Here is a 16,783-nt window from a genome sequence, read left to right as displayed (position 1 = left end):
AACATTTACATTCTAAACGGGATGCAGTTTGAAACCCGGCGGTCAAAATCCCGACCGCCGAAATTCCGATTGCCGAAATTCAGACAATTTCTCCCTCTATGGGTGTCCACAATAAGAATAAATTAGTGTGGCGAGGCACCGGGCCCGCTGCTCAGCGAACCCGCAAAGGGAGGCGTTCCAGGTCCCCCCCATGTCGGGATTTTGACCGCTGGGATTTTGTACCAATCCCTTCTATACAATGGACCTAATGCATTGCTTTTATTTTTTTAGACTACTTGGATTATAAACTTCTATGTTGGCTAATATTGATGGATTATAAAATAGAGGGAAGGAGCATTAGTGTCTTAAATTTATATTACCACAAGCTTACTTAGAGGTGTACTTCAGTTTTTGCCAGACCCACTGGGCAATTTTGAGCGGAAAGCTGCTCAAAACAGTCCGTTTGAGTGGCTTTCAGCTCAAAGCCGCCCAGTGTGTATGCCCCAGCGATGAGCGGTGAGCGCTGCTGCACTCTCCCACATCATCGCCGGGAAAGCAGCTCATCTGCTGGTTATACCATCAGATGAGCAGCGTTGAGGAAGGCTTTGCATAGCTCTGCGCTATGCAACGCCGTCCTCCCCCTCCGATGGCGGAGGCAGGGGAAAAGCCGCTCCGTGTGTATGCACTGAGCGGCTTTCCCCGCAGCGCTGATTGACATCATCTCTGTCCACTCCATACACGCTGGGCATAGTCGCCCAGTGTGTATGAACCTTAAAGCACGACGGTGTTTTACAGCTTTGCAGACTTGGGGGCCTGTTAATGAAGTGTTTTTCCCCCATGAAATTATGTAAAAACTGCATCATGCAGTGTCATGCATTATGCACTAACAGCCTAATTCTAGAGATTGTATCGAAATTTCCTGCAGAAGGCTATTAGCACTGCAAATCGCAATTCACATTATTTTATTTTCAGTGATAACTATGGTCTGACCATGATTGCCCTCACTGGGGCAGGAAGAGGTTAATAGATTGTAAACTTGCAAGCAGGACCCACTTACCTCTGTCTGTCTGCCTTGTTTGTCCTATTGCTGTTGATACCACTTGTAAAGCACAACGGTATATGATTCGCTATATGATACCCCTTTTACACTATCAAGCCGGTAGCACCTGGGATTTTAGACTCGGATCCAACCCGGGTGCAACCTGGCTTGTGACCCCTTTTACAAAGGCGTCCCTACCTAGGACAATGCTGGGCGGGTAACGTCACCGGAGGAGAGGCCTGTGCTGGGAGATTTGCACATCTAGCTGCGCTGGCTGCAGTAAACTGATCCCAGATCGCATCGGTTTTTGTGCGCTCACATGCAAAAACCCAGGTTATTGGGACTGGTGTAAAAGGGGTATAACAAACTGTAAATAAAATAATTACCTGGGCATGGGCTTTTGACAGCCGGTCCCCTGTGCACAATGACAGATTTTCTAGAGCAGGGATGAGGAACCTTTGGCTCTCCAGCTGTTGTTGAAAACAGCATGGCCAAATAGCAAAACTGTAGCAGGGCATTCTGAAATATGTAGTTCAACAACAGCTGGAGGTCTAAAGGTTCCCCATACTGTTCTAGAGGAATCTTCTGCAGCAGTGATGGCTAAGCTTGACACTCCAGCTATTGTTGAACTACACATCCCTGCATGCCCAGCTACAGTTTTACTATTTGGCCATGCTAAAACTGATGCTGGGATGTGTAGTTCAAGAACAGCTGGAGTGTCAAGGTTAGCCATCACTATTCTACAGATTCCACCAACATGCTGAGGAAGTAACACGCAGAAACATCTGCTATCACTATCCCTGTGTGTTTAGTACATAGCAGGGATATTTTAATTTAGATTCAGAATGACACTATAAGTCACAAAACAGATTGTTAATAATCGAAGCAGAGCTGTGGTGATTAGTACAAGGGTCCTTTGATGTGAAAAAAGTAGTGTCATCTGGAATAATTTTACATAAAAAATCTGATCAAATTATGCCCTAAAGATGTGAAATGAGTTGCATCTATCTGTAGTGGAGCGTAGAAGTACTATATATGCATTTTACCAGATCTGCATGAAATAGTTTACTGGTTCCTAAATTAACATTTTGGGGTTAATTTGTACTGTAGTTTATTTTTTATTTTATTTGTTTGCTTAAGTGCTCCTTTTAACTACTTGCCTGTCCTTGTATTCTTTCTGCCTCGCTGCAGTCTGTCTGCTAATGAGCTAACGTCTGTCTGTTTCATACAACACTGCGTCGCCACGGCAGATGGAATGTAAATAAAACGGCTTGTTCCAGGCACCTATATGAATTCAGTAAAGTGTGTTACAAAAACTCATAAGAAAGGCTGGCCGTGAAATGACACAGTCAGACCTGTCAGAAGCCTGTTTTGTGTTGAGTTTTAATTTCCTTTAATTTCCTTGGCTCTTGGAAAGCATGTGTAGTATATAACTGAGTAAATGGTTTTGCCTTTTATGTACGCTGCTATTTTATATGTGTTTTAATCCTAGTAATGTTTGGTATTGATCAACTGAGCAGAGTGGTGGGTCTGTATTCTGGGATTGCGACACTCTAGGCAGCCTGAGGCTCAATGGCTGTATGCATACCTCCCAACATTGAAGTGGAGGGAAGAGGGACATGGCCTCGCAGCAAGGGTGTGTGGCCTACTGCCACACGGCCATGCTCCGTTTTCGCCACTGTGGGGCATGGCTAGCGGGTCTGAGAGCTGATGGCTATGTCCCCAGCCCGTTAGGCTGCAGGAATAGTAGCTCCCAACACTGCCGGCACCAGATGGGATGTGAGTTAATAGCCTGTAAGTTGCGGGTATGGGGTGAGATCCAGCAGTTTATCCCATGATATTTTGCAGCAATACTTTAAAAAGCAAAATCAGCCTGTGTTTGCCTCTAAATATATTGCCATTTTATAAAAACTGACATACTCAATGTCCTACAACTAGCAGGCTGTTCAATAAGAGCCTCTGAGGTAGAATGAAGCAGTGATAAGGGAGGAGGAGTGAGCCAGAGGAGAAGTGGCTCATGGCAACCAATCAGCTAATCTGTATATATGTTTTATATTATGCAAAGTTACGGATGTAACTTCAGTGTTGATTGGTTGCTATGGGCCACTTCTCCTCTTGCCCACTGTATTTATACATGTGCAAATCATACTGCACATGTGTAGCTCTCTAAGAGACTGGCGCCTGCGTCTTAATCCTGGGACAAATCTACTGCAAATGCGCAAGTTACTGGAAAAATTGCCACATGACTCCGGAGAGTGAAGTATAATTATGTGGGTGCAGGGGCCATGTGCACCACACACCATACTTTCCTACTCTCCCACAAGTTGCAGGAAACTTATGATTTTTGCGGGCAGTCTCCTACATCCACTGGAAAAACTAGGAGATTTATGGGGAATATTGATTTGGAGAGAAGTGTACATTGCTTAAAATTAAATTATTGGATTTAATGACTAAAAGGGCATAAAGTCTTTATTAAAAGTGTGAGATTACTCAGTATGCACCTTCAAATGCTTCTCTGCTATGGTACCATATACAAAACGGCATAACCGTATAACATTTCTGTGCGGGTCTATTACCCAGAATGCTTGGGTTCTTGAGGTTTTGCTACATAATGGGTGGTTTTTCTTTCTTTAATTTTTCGGAACACGGTGCCTAAAATATACAGATTTTCCATTTGAAGTTGACCTGTTTTTTTCCCCATCCATCTACATACCCCTTATTAAATTGCATGACAGTGATCCTCACTCAGATGTGTTATATTTATGTCAATTTTCAAAATCTCAACATGAAAATGTCGACTTTAAACAGGCCTAATGAAAATGTTGACATTTTGGCAATGTAGACATTTTGTAGGTGTCAATATTAATGATGTTGACATTTAACAATGTCATCATCCTCGTCAATGTCAACCCTATGAATGTAATCATCATGACTGCATCTGCATTCCCCTCATTCACTCTATGAGGAGAAAAACGGAAACCGTTTTTGGATAAGGGGCATCTAAATTAGAGATTTTGTAGGTGTATGTGTTTATTAAATTCTGTGACTATACAAGTCCCAATTCGTATCTGCAGTGTACAGTACAGTAAGGAAACCAGCCAGGATGCCTGTAACTTCGGCAGAAACTTTCACTGGCTGCACTGTCCTGTCCTTGCACTTTCATGCTGCACATTTTCTGCATCCCCTCTCAGGATTGCACTGCGACCTTGAATTGTAGCTGGCTCCCTCCCACCTGCCTGCCAGTCACAAACACGCATACATGGGCTCCTCACTCTCTGAATGGAGTCAGAGGAATTTCATTCACAAAATGGAGGACGAGAGAAAGACAAGAAGTCCCTGTAGGGCTGATCTGGTGCTGGCTTACACAGCCCGGCTGCCTTTTCATAGGTAGCTGACATCATACCAGAAATATGGGCTGTCTTGCGGTAACACTATCTGTTACTGTATTTCTGCCCAAGGCTATTAAGGCGCTGGGAAAAAAAACATCCCTGCTACAGAGGTTTCAAATACACGGCTGACAGAACCAAACTTGCAGCCTTAACATTAGCACTTAAAGGAGCAGTTCCAAGAACAAGCAGAAGGAAAATGCTGCTTAGTCATCGCCAGCAGGAGCAGATGGCAAATCCACTGTAAGAATCTTACTCAGCATTCATGTATTTTATGGATTGCTTGATGCCTCCATTTTTATTTACTTTTTGTAAATTGGAAAATAGTCCATTATAGTTGGCTGTTTGTTTGTGGCCACATAAAAAAATACCAGGCCGTTCTCCTGCTCTCAGGATTTTGCCATAATGTCACATGCACACAGTGTTTTGTGTGTGTGTTTTTATATTGCGCTGTTTTGTTCCATTTCCGTGCACCAGCTGTGCATCAACGCAGTTGAAAACTTAATTAATCTCAAAACTGCCTGTATGGTGAACGCAAACAGTTGCTGCTCACAAGTGTCTGCGCATGTGTTTGACTTTCCCAACATAATGGTAAAACACTTTTCTTTGCAGATGGACGATGTTTATTTGCGTAAAACTGGGCTCATGTTGGCCCTGAGAAAATGCAAGACATTTTCTTATTTGCCCTACCTACTAAAATAGTGTAAATAAAGTATTTATCAGATGTAGCTTGGCACAATGTATGCACCTAGCAACAATTGTTATGCCATTTGTCTGATATTGATATGCACCCATCTGTATTTATATTTGACTAGTGCCCCTCACCTCTATGCTGCTGGCTTATGCTCACCTCCGTACTGCTGGCTTGCACTGTACTCCGCTTATGCTACCCCCACCTCTGTGCTGCTGGCTTGTGCGCCTCCTATTCTGTACTGCAGGCTTGCTCGTCCCTCACCGCCTTGATGACTTGCGCGCCTCTATCCTCCGTAAAACAGACAGAGTTGAGCGATATGGATACAATGCTGGAGTCACCTCCCTTTTAATACAGAATTAAAAACAATTGAATGCAGGATATGCAAAAGAAAAGAAAAACACAATAAAATGAATGAAACTTCAGATGCTAATCTTTCTTATTATTAATGTACTCACATCAATCAGGTGAGCAATGGATTTTGAGAATTATCTTTAGTCCTCTTCATCTCTGGAGCACCTTCTCAGGGAATATGCAATATGGGTCCTTCTTTGTTCAGCTGAGGGTCCGCAGCTGAAAACAATAATGTGCCTCTGCTCGCTCTATCAAACATGCATTGAAAACTAACTGTGCCTCAAAGTATATTCTGCCAATATTTGACCAGGTCTCACCAGCACCCACTTCCCTTGGACTTCCTGCTCTTAGACAGCGGTGTTGTCACTTGGGGGTCCAGGCCGCTCCTAGGTGGTACCCTCCGAGTGTTGATATCAAATTGCCGGCTACTTCTTAGTGACAGCTCCCGGGTGCTGCACAGTAACATTACATGCAGCACTTGAATCCTGCAACAGTCTTGCTCGTAGCCATGCAACTGAGAGGGGGGTATTCAATCTGGGGACACAGGATTCAATGTCCCTTCTGCAGCGGGGCGAGAAGGGGGTGTGTCCATGAGCTGCGGGCCGGGAAGAGGCGAGATGCAGCCGAAAGCTCGACACTTCCCGGCCTTTCTTGGCAGATTGAGCCTGACTTCTTGTGATGTCGGGCTCGTTCTGCCAAGTTCCCCTGTTCAATGCTGTCGAGGAAGACCGCATTGTATAGGGCCCGGCGGCCATCTCTCCCGCTGGGCGATGGTCTCTGGGGATTGAATACCCCCCAGAGGCTCTACTGCTAGTCGAGCCGTCACTATTGGAGACCGGTTCCATCTTTCTCTGATTACTCACTCCTCTTGCTTCCCAGCTGTATTGTTTCTGTGAATAATTATTAATTGTGCTCTGTTTAGGTTTTTCTTACTGTAATGGAATAATCTATGTACCCTGTACTGTCCTACTGTGGACTGCTTGTGGCGCCTTCTAAAAAAATGCAATAATATATGCAGCTTTGAGTATGTGCATCCATTGATCATCTGGAATCATTGGGAAGTCCATCACCAATTTATTATTGTGGAGAATTGAGCAATAATTTATTTTAGTTGCTAAAATCCCTTTTGAGCTAAAACTGGTTTATAGTGGTCTACACAGTGAGCCCAACTTTAATTTTTTTAAGCGTATGTCACAAACCGCATACTTATTTATTTATTGTATTTTTTCTTTTTAAAATGTCTAAACATCTGGATCCTCAAATAGCATAAACTGAAAAGGTAACAAACGGAAACAAGTACTAGGTTTTTCAGATGTGTTTACAATACATTCCTAAATGTACTTGGTCTAATATAAACCTGCAAGACATCTGGTTAATTAACTTGTTTGCTATGTATCATTTTAAGAAGTTCAGCTGTACCCTAATGTTTCTTCATATTCTGTTTTATTGTAAGAAGCTTTGTGGTTTCTTTGGTTTGTGGTGTGTGTGTGTGTGTGTGTGTGTGTCTTTATTTTTTCCCCATTTATCGATGTATAAGACGTGAAGATTAAAAACAAATCTTTGCTTTATGCAGATGTTCCTGGGTGTCAGTCAATGTATCGGAATGTGGACAGCTACCCAAACATGGATGGTAATTATAATTGTTATTTTCAATGTATAATTAAGTGTAAAAAGCATTTGTTTGCAAGATTAGTTGTTTTTTTTTAAGTATTTTTGTTTGGGTGTGGTACGGGACTCTGACACGTCGGGATCCCAACTGCCCGGAGTCAGACAGCATGGCGAGCGCAAAAAAGCCCCTTGCGGGCTACGCAAGCCACCTATTCTATTCTCCCTCTATGCTGGTCGTGGACCCCCACGAGGGAAAATAGCGGGTGGCCGTCAGGCACCCGGCTGTCTGCGTTTTGACAGTCGGGATCCCGACTGTCGGGAACCCATCCGGCACCCTTTTGTTTAGATACATTAGCTATAGGTTGCTATTAAAGCTGCTTTTCTTTTATTGTAGTGTCAGGTGAGCATAAGTTGGGTAATTATAGTGTTAACGTTAAAGGAGCAGCTGAAGAGCTCAAAAACATTCTTCTGTTCCCATGCAGGTTATGGTTATGAGAAGTCCATGAGAACCTTCACCGATGATGCCTGTGTTGTGCCAGAAAAGTTTGAAGGTTAGTATTTACTTGTATTATGCTGTAAATATGTTGGTTCTCTTGCCTTTATATGAAAATAAATCATGAAGTTTTAAGTTCCATTTGCAATCATTTCAAAATGAAGGTACAATGTGAATGTTTTATCTATTGGCCTTTGTCTTTGTTGGGATTCCAGCAGGGGATATTAAACAAGAAGTTGGAACCTACAGAGATGGCCCTCCTTACCAGAGACGAGGATCTTTACAGCTGTGGCAGTTCCTTGTGGCTTTGCTGGATGATCCTTCAAATTCGCACTTCATTGCCTGGACTGGCAGAGGCATGGAATTCAAGCTGATTGAACCAGAAGAGGTAAGATTGGTGGTTCACCAAGCTGGGTTGACATCATGGTGCCTGGTACTTACTGCAGTTGTATAGAAGATGTGTAGTTTGTTTATTATGTAGGCATTTACCTTACCCTAAGCTGCTCTGCAACTTGAAATGGTCATATGAATGCTAGATATCTTTACTCAATGAGGGCCAGATGTACGAAGCTTGAAAAGTTATAAAATGGAGAGTGATAAACCAATCAGCTTCTAACTGCCATGCTACAAGCTGTGTTTAAAATGACAGGAAGGAGCTGATTGATTGGTGGCTTATCACCCTCCATTTTATGTTTTTTCAACCTTAGTACATCTTGCCCTGAATGATGTTGTATTTAAGCTGCTACATAGTTACAGAGTAGGTAAGGCTGAAAAAAGACTTGCGTTCATCCAGTTCAACCTAGTTTATTATAATAGATTATCCATTGCTGTATAGTATGTTCTGATATTTTAGAGACAGATTATATTTCTTATTTGTACCCATGGATGTCCTTAAGCAATAAGTGCCTATCCAACCCTATTTTGAATGTATTAATTGAGTAAGCCGACACCACCTCTCCAGGAAGAGAGTTCCAGAGTTTGACTGCTCTGACCGTAAATAATTTTTTTCTTCTAGCTGAACAAATTCTTCTAGTCTATACTCATGCATCATATTAAATAGAAAAGAGGCTCCGGTCACAGAGGCCTATTATTTATCAATAGTTTTCTGCAGTATCCAAAGGGTTAATGCAGAGATACTATTGATTTGTCATTTAGTCTTCTCTCTTTTTTTCTCTCTCTCTCTCTCTCTATATACCACTTCCCATATCCTGTTATGGGCTGCAGTGATTTAACAAACTGCAAAAACTAACAATTTCACAGCTTAAGATAAAACAATGCCATTTTAAGATGACATTATGTATACTTGCTAGTTCCACCTCTATTCACGATCCTACAAAGACATTCTTTGCATGCATGAATTCAAATACAATAATTATTGCGTAACCTTATCTGCTCAGATATGCAGTATGCCCTTCCAATGTAAGACATTTTTGTTACCGATTACTGGGTATGTACAGGCTTTTGAGCTGTAAATGTGAAGCAGACAAATGTCCAGCAGAGAGATTTTTATAGCTATTCTCAAAGTATTCATTAATTTCCCTAATTCCTAACGAGTTTATGTGCTGAGTATTGGTTCATGTCTCGAAATAGCTGCCTATACTGAATGTGCAGTAGGTGATTGGAAACCTTTTAAGGATGTATTTTGGAAACCTCTTATTGTTTCTTTATAAAGCTACGCTCAATCGGCTAGTTAAAAAAAGATGTATGTTTCATATTAGATTTCATTATCAGAACATTAACATTATTTCTATGCATATAACAACTTGCACTTTTAAAGGATCTTCAGAAATACAATTTAGCTGTAATTATTAAATAAGGACACACAATACACAATTATAATACATTCCATGCACGATTCTGTGCTAATATAGAACGGTGCCTCAAGCTACTCTATTCCAGTACTCACAACCACTTAATCTGTATGTAACTTAGGGAGGACACTGATCATAAACTAGTAAGTCATTTTATGACTTCGAGATGCACATTTTAAAGTCGGTTTAATAACTATAAATTACAGCTTGTAATTAGTCTTGGAGTCTGATCAGTCTTCCTGGAGCCAACTTAAATAAGCATCGCGCTTGTTTCTCTTTTCTTTTGTGATGCTTTGTGTTAAAAACTTGAGGGTGGAAGAATTGGTTTAGTTACTTGGCTTTTACTGTTAATACCAGCACAAAGGAAGATTACTTTTATAAACATTAATATAGTAACAGGAATACATTATATTAAGCTCTAATCACTTGGTAATTCATACATTACACCAATGTGTGCGCTCGAGACAGAAGATTAATTAAATAAGCCCGTTTGCTGTGGTCGCACTGAAGTTGTGTGATTTTTCTACAAAAAAAAGCAACCTGGGAGAAGTGCATGAAAAAGTGGTATACTGTCCGGGAACCCAAAAAATTGGCAGCTGACATAGCAGGACCGTATAGAATGCTGACAGTGGCCATAATGAAGGTTTCGGTAGTTTTTTTATGGTGTCGAATTAATTATTATTTTTGAACTTTTTTGTAAAAAAATGGTTGAAACACTGATAGTAAAGGTTTTTCATGAATGTAAAGTCTTTCCAGCATTAAAAGTACAGAAAAATGTCTGCTTAGTAAGCTTTCAGTGTTTTTATACAAGTTCGTAAAAAGTTGGAATGAACATTTTTATCTCACATGTGAATATTCAAAAATCACTCTCCCATCCATACAACACCCCTAGGTACATGCCCCACAACATTTTCACCCATTTATTGAGCTTTTTAGAGAAATTTATTTGAAAACGGACATATCTTGGATAAATTATACCATTTCTGTTATTATTCCCTTTGACTAATGAGTGATACTTTATAGATCACACATATTGTTAAATACCCACTTTAGGAGGGTGTCTTAAATTATTTAAAGGAAAAAAATTTTTCTCTAATTTTTTTTCTGGCAATCCAATTATACCTTGTTCACATTGCACCTTGGACCCAGGTTATTGCCGTGTTGGTGACATATGAGTTGAGGTGCGGTGTGAAAGCGCCACAGCTTATAACCCGTTTGTCATCCCAGCAATTCATCCTCTGTATAATGGGGGACCCAGGTTAAGTGTGAAAGCATCAGAGCCAGGTCGGACCCGGTATTGCAATCCCGGGTCCGACCTGGCTTTGCGGGGTATGAGTGAAACCTATGTGTTTTCACGCGAAAACAGGGCTGCTTTCCGGAATTTTAGTTCACCTGCCTAAGGCAAGTGGAGCTATTTGGAAAGCTCCTGAATTACCCACAGTAAAGTACCACTAGAAATTGGATATCCACATCCATATCTATTAGTATTATTATTATTATTATTATTTAATATATACAACAGTTAAATAAGTTGAGCTTCAGATTTAGCTAACATGGCCAACTTAGCTTCTTTGAAAACATAAAGCTAAGAAACCAGTAAGGATGTCTTTCAATACACTGGCCTAATAATATTGGATTGGTTTCTTTGGGAATCAATGCCCTTTTGAATGTTTTTATGAGCTCCCTTTTATTTCTTACAACTCCAGAATGGTGTCACAAGTTAAACTAGCAGAAAGTAGAAGTTATTTGACCTTAAAATGGTGGTAAATGAACAACATATTTTATGTAGTAATTAGTACATTAGTGGGTAGTTCAAGAGAGTTCTCAAAGAGAGGATTATATAATACACCATCATAAACAGCATCTAGCCCATAGGTTAAAAACCCAGCACTATATTCAGAGATCTTTTAAGGCCTAATTACTGATTAACAGACTCTGTTTGTGGCAAGAGTTGCTATTGTTCATTCATCTTATTCTTTTATGACACAGGGAGAGATTTACCAATGCTTGCATTTACCCTGGAGGGAACGTGCTGATCAGTCAAGTACTAACCAATCAGATCCTTACTGTCACTTAAAAGGCTGTTGGTAGGGAGGAGCTGATTGGTTGGTACTTTGTTTCTCTCCATGCTTTGGTAAATCTCCCCCATAATGTTCTTTATTCTGTATATATTAACCTGTTTGTATACCTCTATTTCTGTTTTTCCCTTGACTGTAGTCATGGCTTTTGTGAGCAAGGGAGAAGTATATTTATTTCCAATAGGCATATTAGACCTTTACATATACGGTAGTGAAGAAAAAATGTTTTGTGAGGTTTAACTATTTATGTGCACATTTGTTAGTCTTTTGACATATGGGACTTATTTTTGCAGGTTGCCAGACTCTGGGGCATGCAGAAAAACCGGCCAGCCATGAACTACGACAAGCTCAGCCGGTCTCTACGCTATTACTATGAGAAAGGAATCATGCAAAAAGTACGTTATTTCAAAGGCCATTGACTTTGATTTAGATGAGTGGTTGAACAAACTGTTTTACAGAGTCGCAAAGTCTTTCAGTTCCTCTTTGACTACAGTATTCCATGGCTTGCCATTCTGCACTGTGAGAATGATTTAAATGTGGTTGGATTTGCTATCGCTGCTGCTTACATAGAAGCTCTAATATGGTAATGCAGTAGGCATTGTAACATGTCCTGCTGCATTGCTCATCCTGACCTGCGACAAAGGACGCTGTATTTGATCTTTCCGGGCAACACTGTACAACATGGCTTTTTTTTTTATTAATAGAGGCTGTTACTGCCCCCTCCACACCAAAAGGGCATCAGACTGTCAATCACTGACAGTGTGATGCTGATCTTCCTTTTTAAATTGCAGAATTGGTCCTGAATAGGCGCAAAGTAACGGACATCGGTACTTTTACGCCATGCTCAACACAATAGTGACCGTACCTGAATGAGGGCTTGAATCTATATATTTTGAAGTTTGTTTAATGAATGGAACTGGGATGACCGTCCTTCATACTGATGTATGGTTTGGGTAGGGATGAAAACAAAAGAGACTTGAGAAAAATTAAGTCATGTAAGCAAATATGAAATAAGCTGAATATTTCACGGAACAGCTTTTAAACTTTTCTACATCTCTACTTGGGCTTAGTGTGCGGTTTGTGTGATGGGATGCTCAAAGAGAATTTCTGTTCTAGTATTGTTACTATATTACCACTTTTACATCAAAACTGCCGGGTCGCACCTGGTCTTTGGACTAGACTCCAACCCTGATGCAACCAGGCAGATGACATCATCTACAAGCGACTGGAAACCTGCCAGCCTGGACCTCTGCAATGCCGACTGACATGCTGGGGGCAAGACCAGCACCCAGGAGAGCTGCAGGGGTTGCCCCCAGCCTCTGTGCACCCCCAGCTTCATTCTCAGAGGTGAATGGATGCCAAACACAGGCATCCACTCACCTCCTCCCAGGCTCTGCTGCTTTCTGCATAGTACAGCAGACCGGATTGGAGGCTGTACGCAGCCCCTGCCTAACCTCCGGACTGACCGCAGGATGCTGCAGTCTGGAGGTATGGGCTCCCCTATTGGTGGAAATGGGTCCCCATGTCAGATGACCCGGGTTACCCATTTACACGGCCCCTGACTCTCGATACGCCCCGTGTCTGACCCTGAGCATTTGCAGGGTCGGATTCCCGGGAACAGGACCCGGGTTATTATTTTTTTTTTACCCTGTTTACACCAAGCCCCGGCCTGGAGTGGAGCGGCAATAACCCAGGTCGAGGCTCTGGTGTAAAAGAGGTATATGTTACTCTTGTAAAAAAATAACATAGGACAGCTCTCCATATAAGACATGTCCAATATAAGGACTTTCTTGTATTGCAAGGGTTTATGACCTGGAAGTCCTCCTGTGCATATGCATCAGATGATGCCCACTCTGCAGGGGACACTGAGAGGGATCCGATTGGATTCCTTTGAGTGCACATTGCAAAAAGGAGCCTTTTGCAATGTGGGCTTTTATTAGATAATGCCATCTACAAATGGCATTATCTAACAATACCATACCATACAATGTAATAGATTCTGGAGATTAGAGCATATGAGAAATGCAGCCAAACCTCAGTGAAAACAGCATTTTGGAGGTTTGATCTCATTTTTGCCTTGGTACTCTGTGACTCCTAATATTGATAATTAAACACTTTTCTCTCTATGATGTGCCTCTTTTTACCATATTACAACAGTCTTTGTGGGTTTCAATTCTGTGTTATTTTTATATTTTTATCTCTACTGTTTAACTTTACTAAATATGTACATTTTCTCCAGGTGGCTGGCGAGCGCTATGTCTACAAGTTTGTTTGTGAACCTGAAGCTCTCTTTTCTCTGGCGTTTCCTGACAATCAACGTCCTGCCTTGAAATCTGAGTTTGACCGACAGATCAGCGAAGAAGACACTGTTCCTTTGTCACACCTGGATGAAGGTGGCGTGTACCTTCAGGACGTGGGAACTGTCCCTTCCCAAAACTATAAAGGCGGCTACAGTTACTAGAAACGGCTGCCATGTAATCATGTATATATGGGTACATTTTGTTAGCAATCATATGAATGTAGATGCTTTTTTGTTCGCGTTTTTATTGCAAGAACCTGGTGTTTAAATAACATGGACTTTAGCAGGTAGGAGCTGAAGACGACAACTGTTAGTTTTTAAAACCCAGGTTGTATTTGGGCGTTTGTAACATGGCCTTTTCCAGATACACTCCTTGGCTGTGGTGTATTTGAGCACCAGATTTTAGATTTCTCTTAATACAGCTAAGCTTACGAATGGTTGATTATTTCAGGAAATGCATGTTCTCCAGCATCAAGCGTTGAAGACACAATCCTTTCCTTCAGACTTTTTATTTTATTTTTTTAAAGAGACCTTTTCAGCGACATTTCTTTGTAGGAAAGGATTTTGTTGAGTGGATTTCAACTAAGTTGGCATCAAACCAGTGCAATAATCTTGGAATCTACCAATGCTAATGTTTTCTGCCTTTTTGAAATTAAAACAGTTTGAAGGAATCTTGGCTTACTTTTCCTTTTGTATGGTCTTTTATTTGACTGTCTACATGTCCTAGCTCATAATATTTTGGTTCATGAGCAATTATTGGGCAATCTCAGAAGTAGCCAGTAAACCAGCTTGATATGACCGCTAATAGCTTTTCTAGAAGACAGTTTATTCTACTATTTAGATTTTTTGTGGAACCACTAAAAATGATCAAATTTGTCAAGCCTTGAAATATGTATGTGTGTGTGTGTGTATATGTATATATACATGTATATACATGTGTGTGTGTGTGTGTGTGTTCATTATAGCACCCTTTTGAAAACCATGCAGTTCCTCTCTCCTGCCTGGGTTGTCGCTCTCAGCGGTGGTGCTTCCAGCACAATCTGGTCCATATCACAGTATGAAGCTAGAGATTCGAGTGTGCTTGAAGCACCAAAGTAGGCAGTAACACCCCAGGCAGGACAGAGGAAAAAGAGTTGCAAAAACATCAATTCAATATTGGAGTTGAAAGTGGGAAAGCAAATTGTTCAACTACTTTCTGTTTGTTTATTATTGTGTTTTATATGCTGTATAGTTATAAATGTTGTTTAAAATGTTGTATATATTGGAATGTCAACAATTGGCAGAGAATTATAGCATTTTAAGCAATTATATATTAAAAATGAGAATAGATCCCTTGCAATTATATATTTTCTCTTCTGTGTAATAATACAGCTGTAGATGCCAACACTAATATGTTCACTTTAAACAATTTGTCTTTTTTGTTTTCTGTTTTGTATACTGAATTGACTAATCAACAATGTCTTTGCTGTGCATCAAGCCTTTGTTTTTGCAATGTCCCCTAAAATCATTCACCGTCTTATCAAATCTGTCTTGTGTTTTGGCATCTGTCAAGGGCAGAGCCATTATCTGTGCCAGTCCCCTAGAGTGTTGTGGTGAAATTTGAGGAAGTGGTTGGCACACACTAGGACATCTAATAGATATTATACAGGGTATATTCTAAACCTGCGGTAGCCAACCCTAGTCCTCGAGAGCTACCAACAGTGCATGTTTTGCAGGTCTCCTCACAGAATCACAAGTGAAGTAATTAGCTCCATCTGTGTATCTTTTCAAATGTGTCAGTGATTAATGAGTGCAGCTGTGCAGCAGCTAGGTTGTCTGGAAAATGTGAACTGTTGGTAGCTCTCGAGGGCTAGGGTTGGCTACCACTGTTCTAAACTAATACATAAGAAACACCTAACGTAATTAAAACCTGTTCTTTAAAATACATTAATATAGTGACTACATTTATCTATGACCTGTCAAGTGTTGCTGCGCTGGGGTAAATGCCCCATGTTTTGCATGCTGGGGGGTTCTGTTTGCCAATGCAACAGTGGGTTTCGTATTGCAACACCATGGAATCCTGGAGGTTATGCATCCCATTAGGATGCACTGCTTTAGGGCCATAGTTGCACAAAGTATACTTCTTTTTTTAGATAATACAAATTTATGTAACCGGCTAGGCAACTAGGGTAGTGGCTGATTTTTTTGATCCAGGTAGCTTAGTGGCAACTATGCCATTTTAAAAGTATGGAATTAAAAAAGCTGCCTATAGTAGGAATAACAAGTGGCAACTGATGAGAAGGAAGGTGATCTAGGACTTACTATTTCAGGTGGCAATGTAACAAAGCCAGTCATATTCTTGGTTGTATAAGAAGAGGAATTCGTATCGGTGAGAGAGATGTATCCTCTATATATACAGATGTGTCCACATACATCTGGACTTTTTTTCTCAATTTGTCACAACATGTAAAATGGCTTACCTGTTTTTCCAAATGTAGCAAGAAGATGGAGCCTAAACATTTTTTGCAGCATTAGAATTTGTATAAAGTAATAGATTAGGCAAGCAAATTTTTAGAAAAATCGCAAAGCGTGACTTTTGCAGAGTCCAAGGTGTACCAAGTTCAAACCAAAATGTATGTGGACACATCTGTATGTCTATTGTCCATGAATCTCCGAAACACCGCCATCTGCTGATAGAGAGTGAAATTACATATATTTCTCACACATGCACAAACTCAGAAGGTAGCAGACTAGCTTTCGAAGCTTTTGCTTCGAGCAGGCTTACTAGTCATATATCATTGCTGATTGTCAGGGTAGATGTGTCCCTCCTGCACATACATGGCCCCGGCTATGGAATGAGGTTACAATAAATCAGAAAAAAATGTGCAAAAGTAGATGAAAAATGTCCCTGCCATCCTTCTAAAGACCTCCCATTCTCCTCATAATATCACGCATAATTTGTTACACACACACAATTCTCCACAACCATTCCATCTCCTATAATATTCGCCTGATCTGAGCTTTTCCTATCCAAGATGCTTTTAAATTATTAATTGGAACTTTTAC

At 40.8% G+C, this 16,783-nt stretch overlaps 1 protein-coding gene across 2 annotated transcripts in view; it reads left to right on the top strand.

The window, feature by feature from the left end:
* ETV4 (ETS variant transcription factor 4) overlaps positions 1–15,262 on the top strand; it is a 50,282-nt gene extending 35,020 nt beyond the window's left edge. For both annotated transcript variants that reach the window (XM_083147574.1, XM_083147575.1), the window contains exons 9-13: positions 7,023–7,079; positions 7,540–7,608; positions 7,766–7,938; positions 11,733–11,834; positions 13,679–15,262. In XM_083147574.1, the coding sequence (XP_083003700.1) occupies positions 7,023–7,079; positions 7,540–7,608; positions 7,766–7,938; positions 11,733–11,834; positions 13,679–13,900 (623 nt within the window). In that variant the 3' untranslated portion in view covers positions 13,901–15,262. The remainder of the gene's footprint in view (positions 1–7,022; positions 7,080–7,539; positions 7,609–7,765; positions 7,939–11,732; positions 11,835–13,678) is intronic.
* The last annotated feature ends 1,521 nt before the right edge of the window (positions 15,263–16,783 follow it).

Source organism: Crinia signifera, chromosome 6, assembly GCF_055691185.1.
Source record: "Crinia signifera chromosome 6, ASM5569118v1, whole genome shotgun sequence".
Classification (NCBI taxonomy): domain Eukaryota; kingdom Metazoa; phylum Chordata; class Amphibia; order Anura; family Myobatrachidae; genus Crinia; species Crinia signifera.
This window is presented reverse-complemented; position numbering and strand designations above follow the sequence as displayed.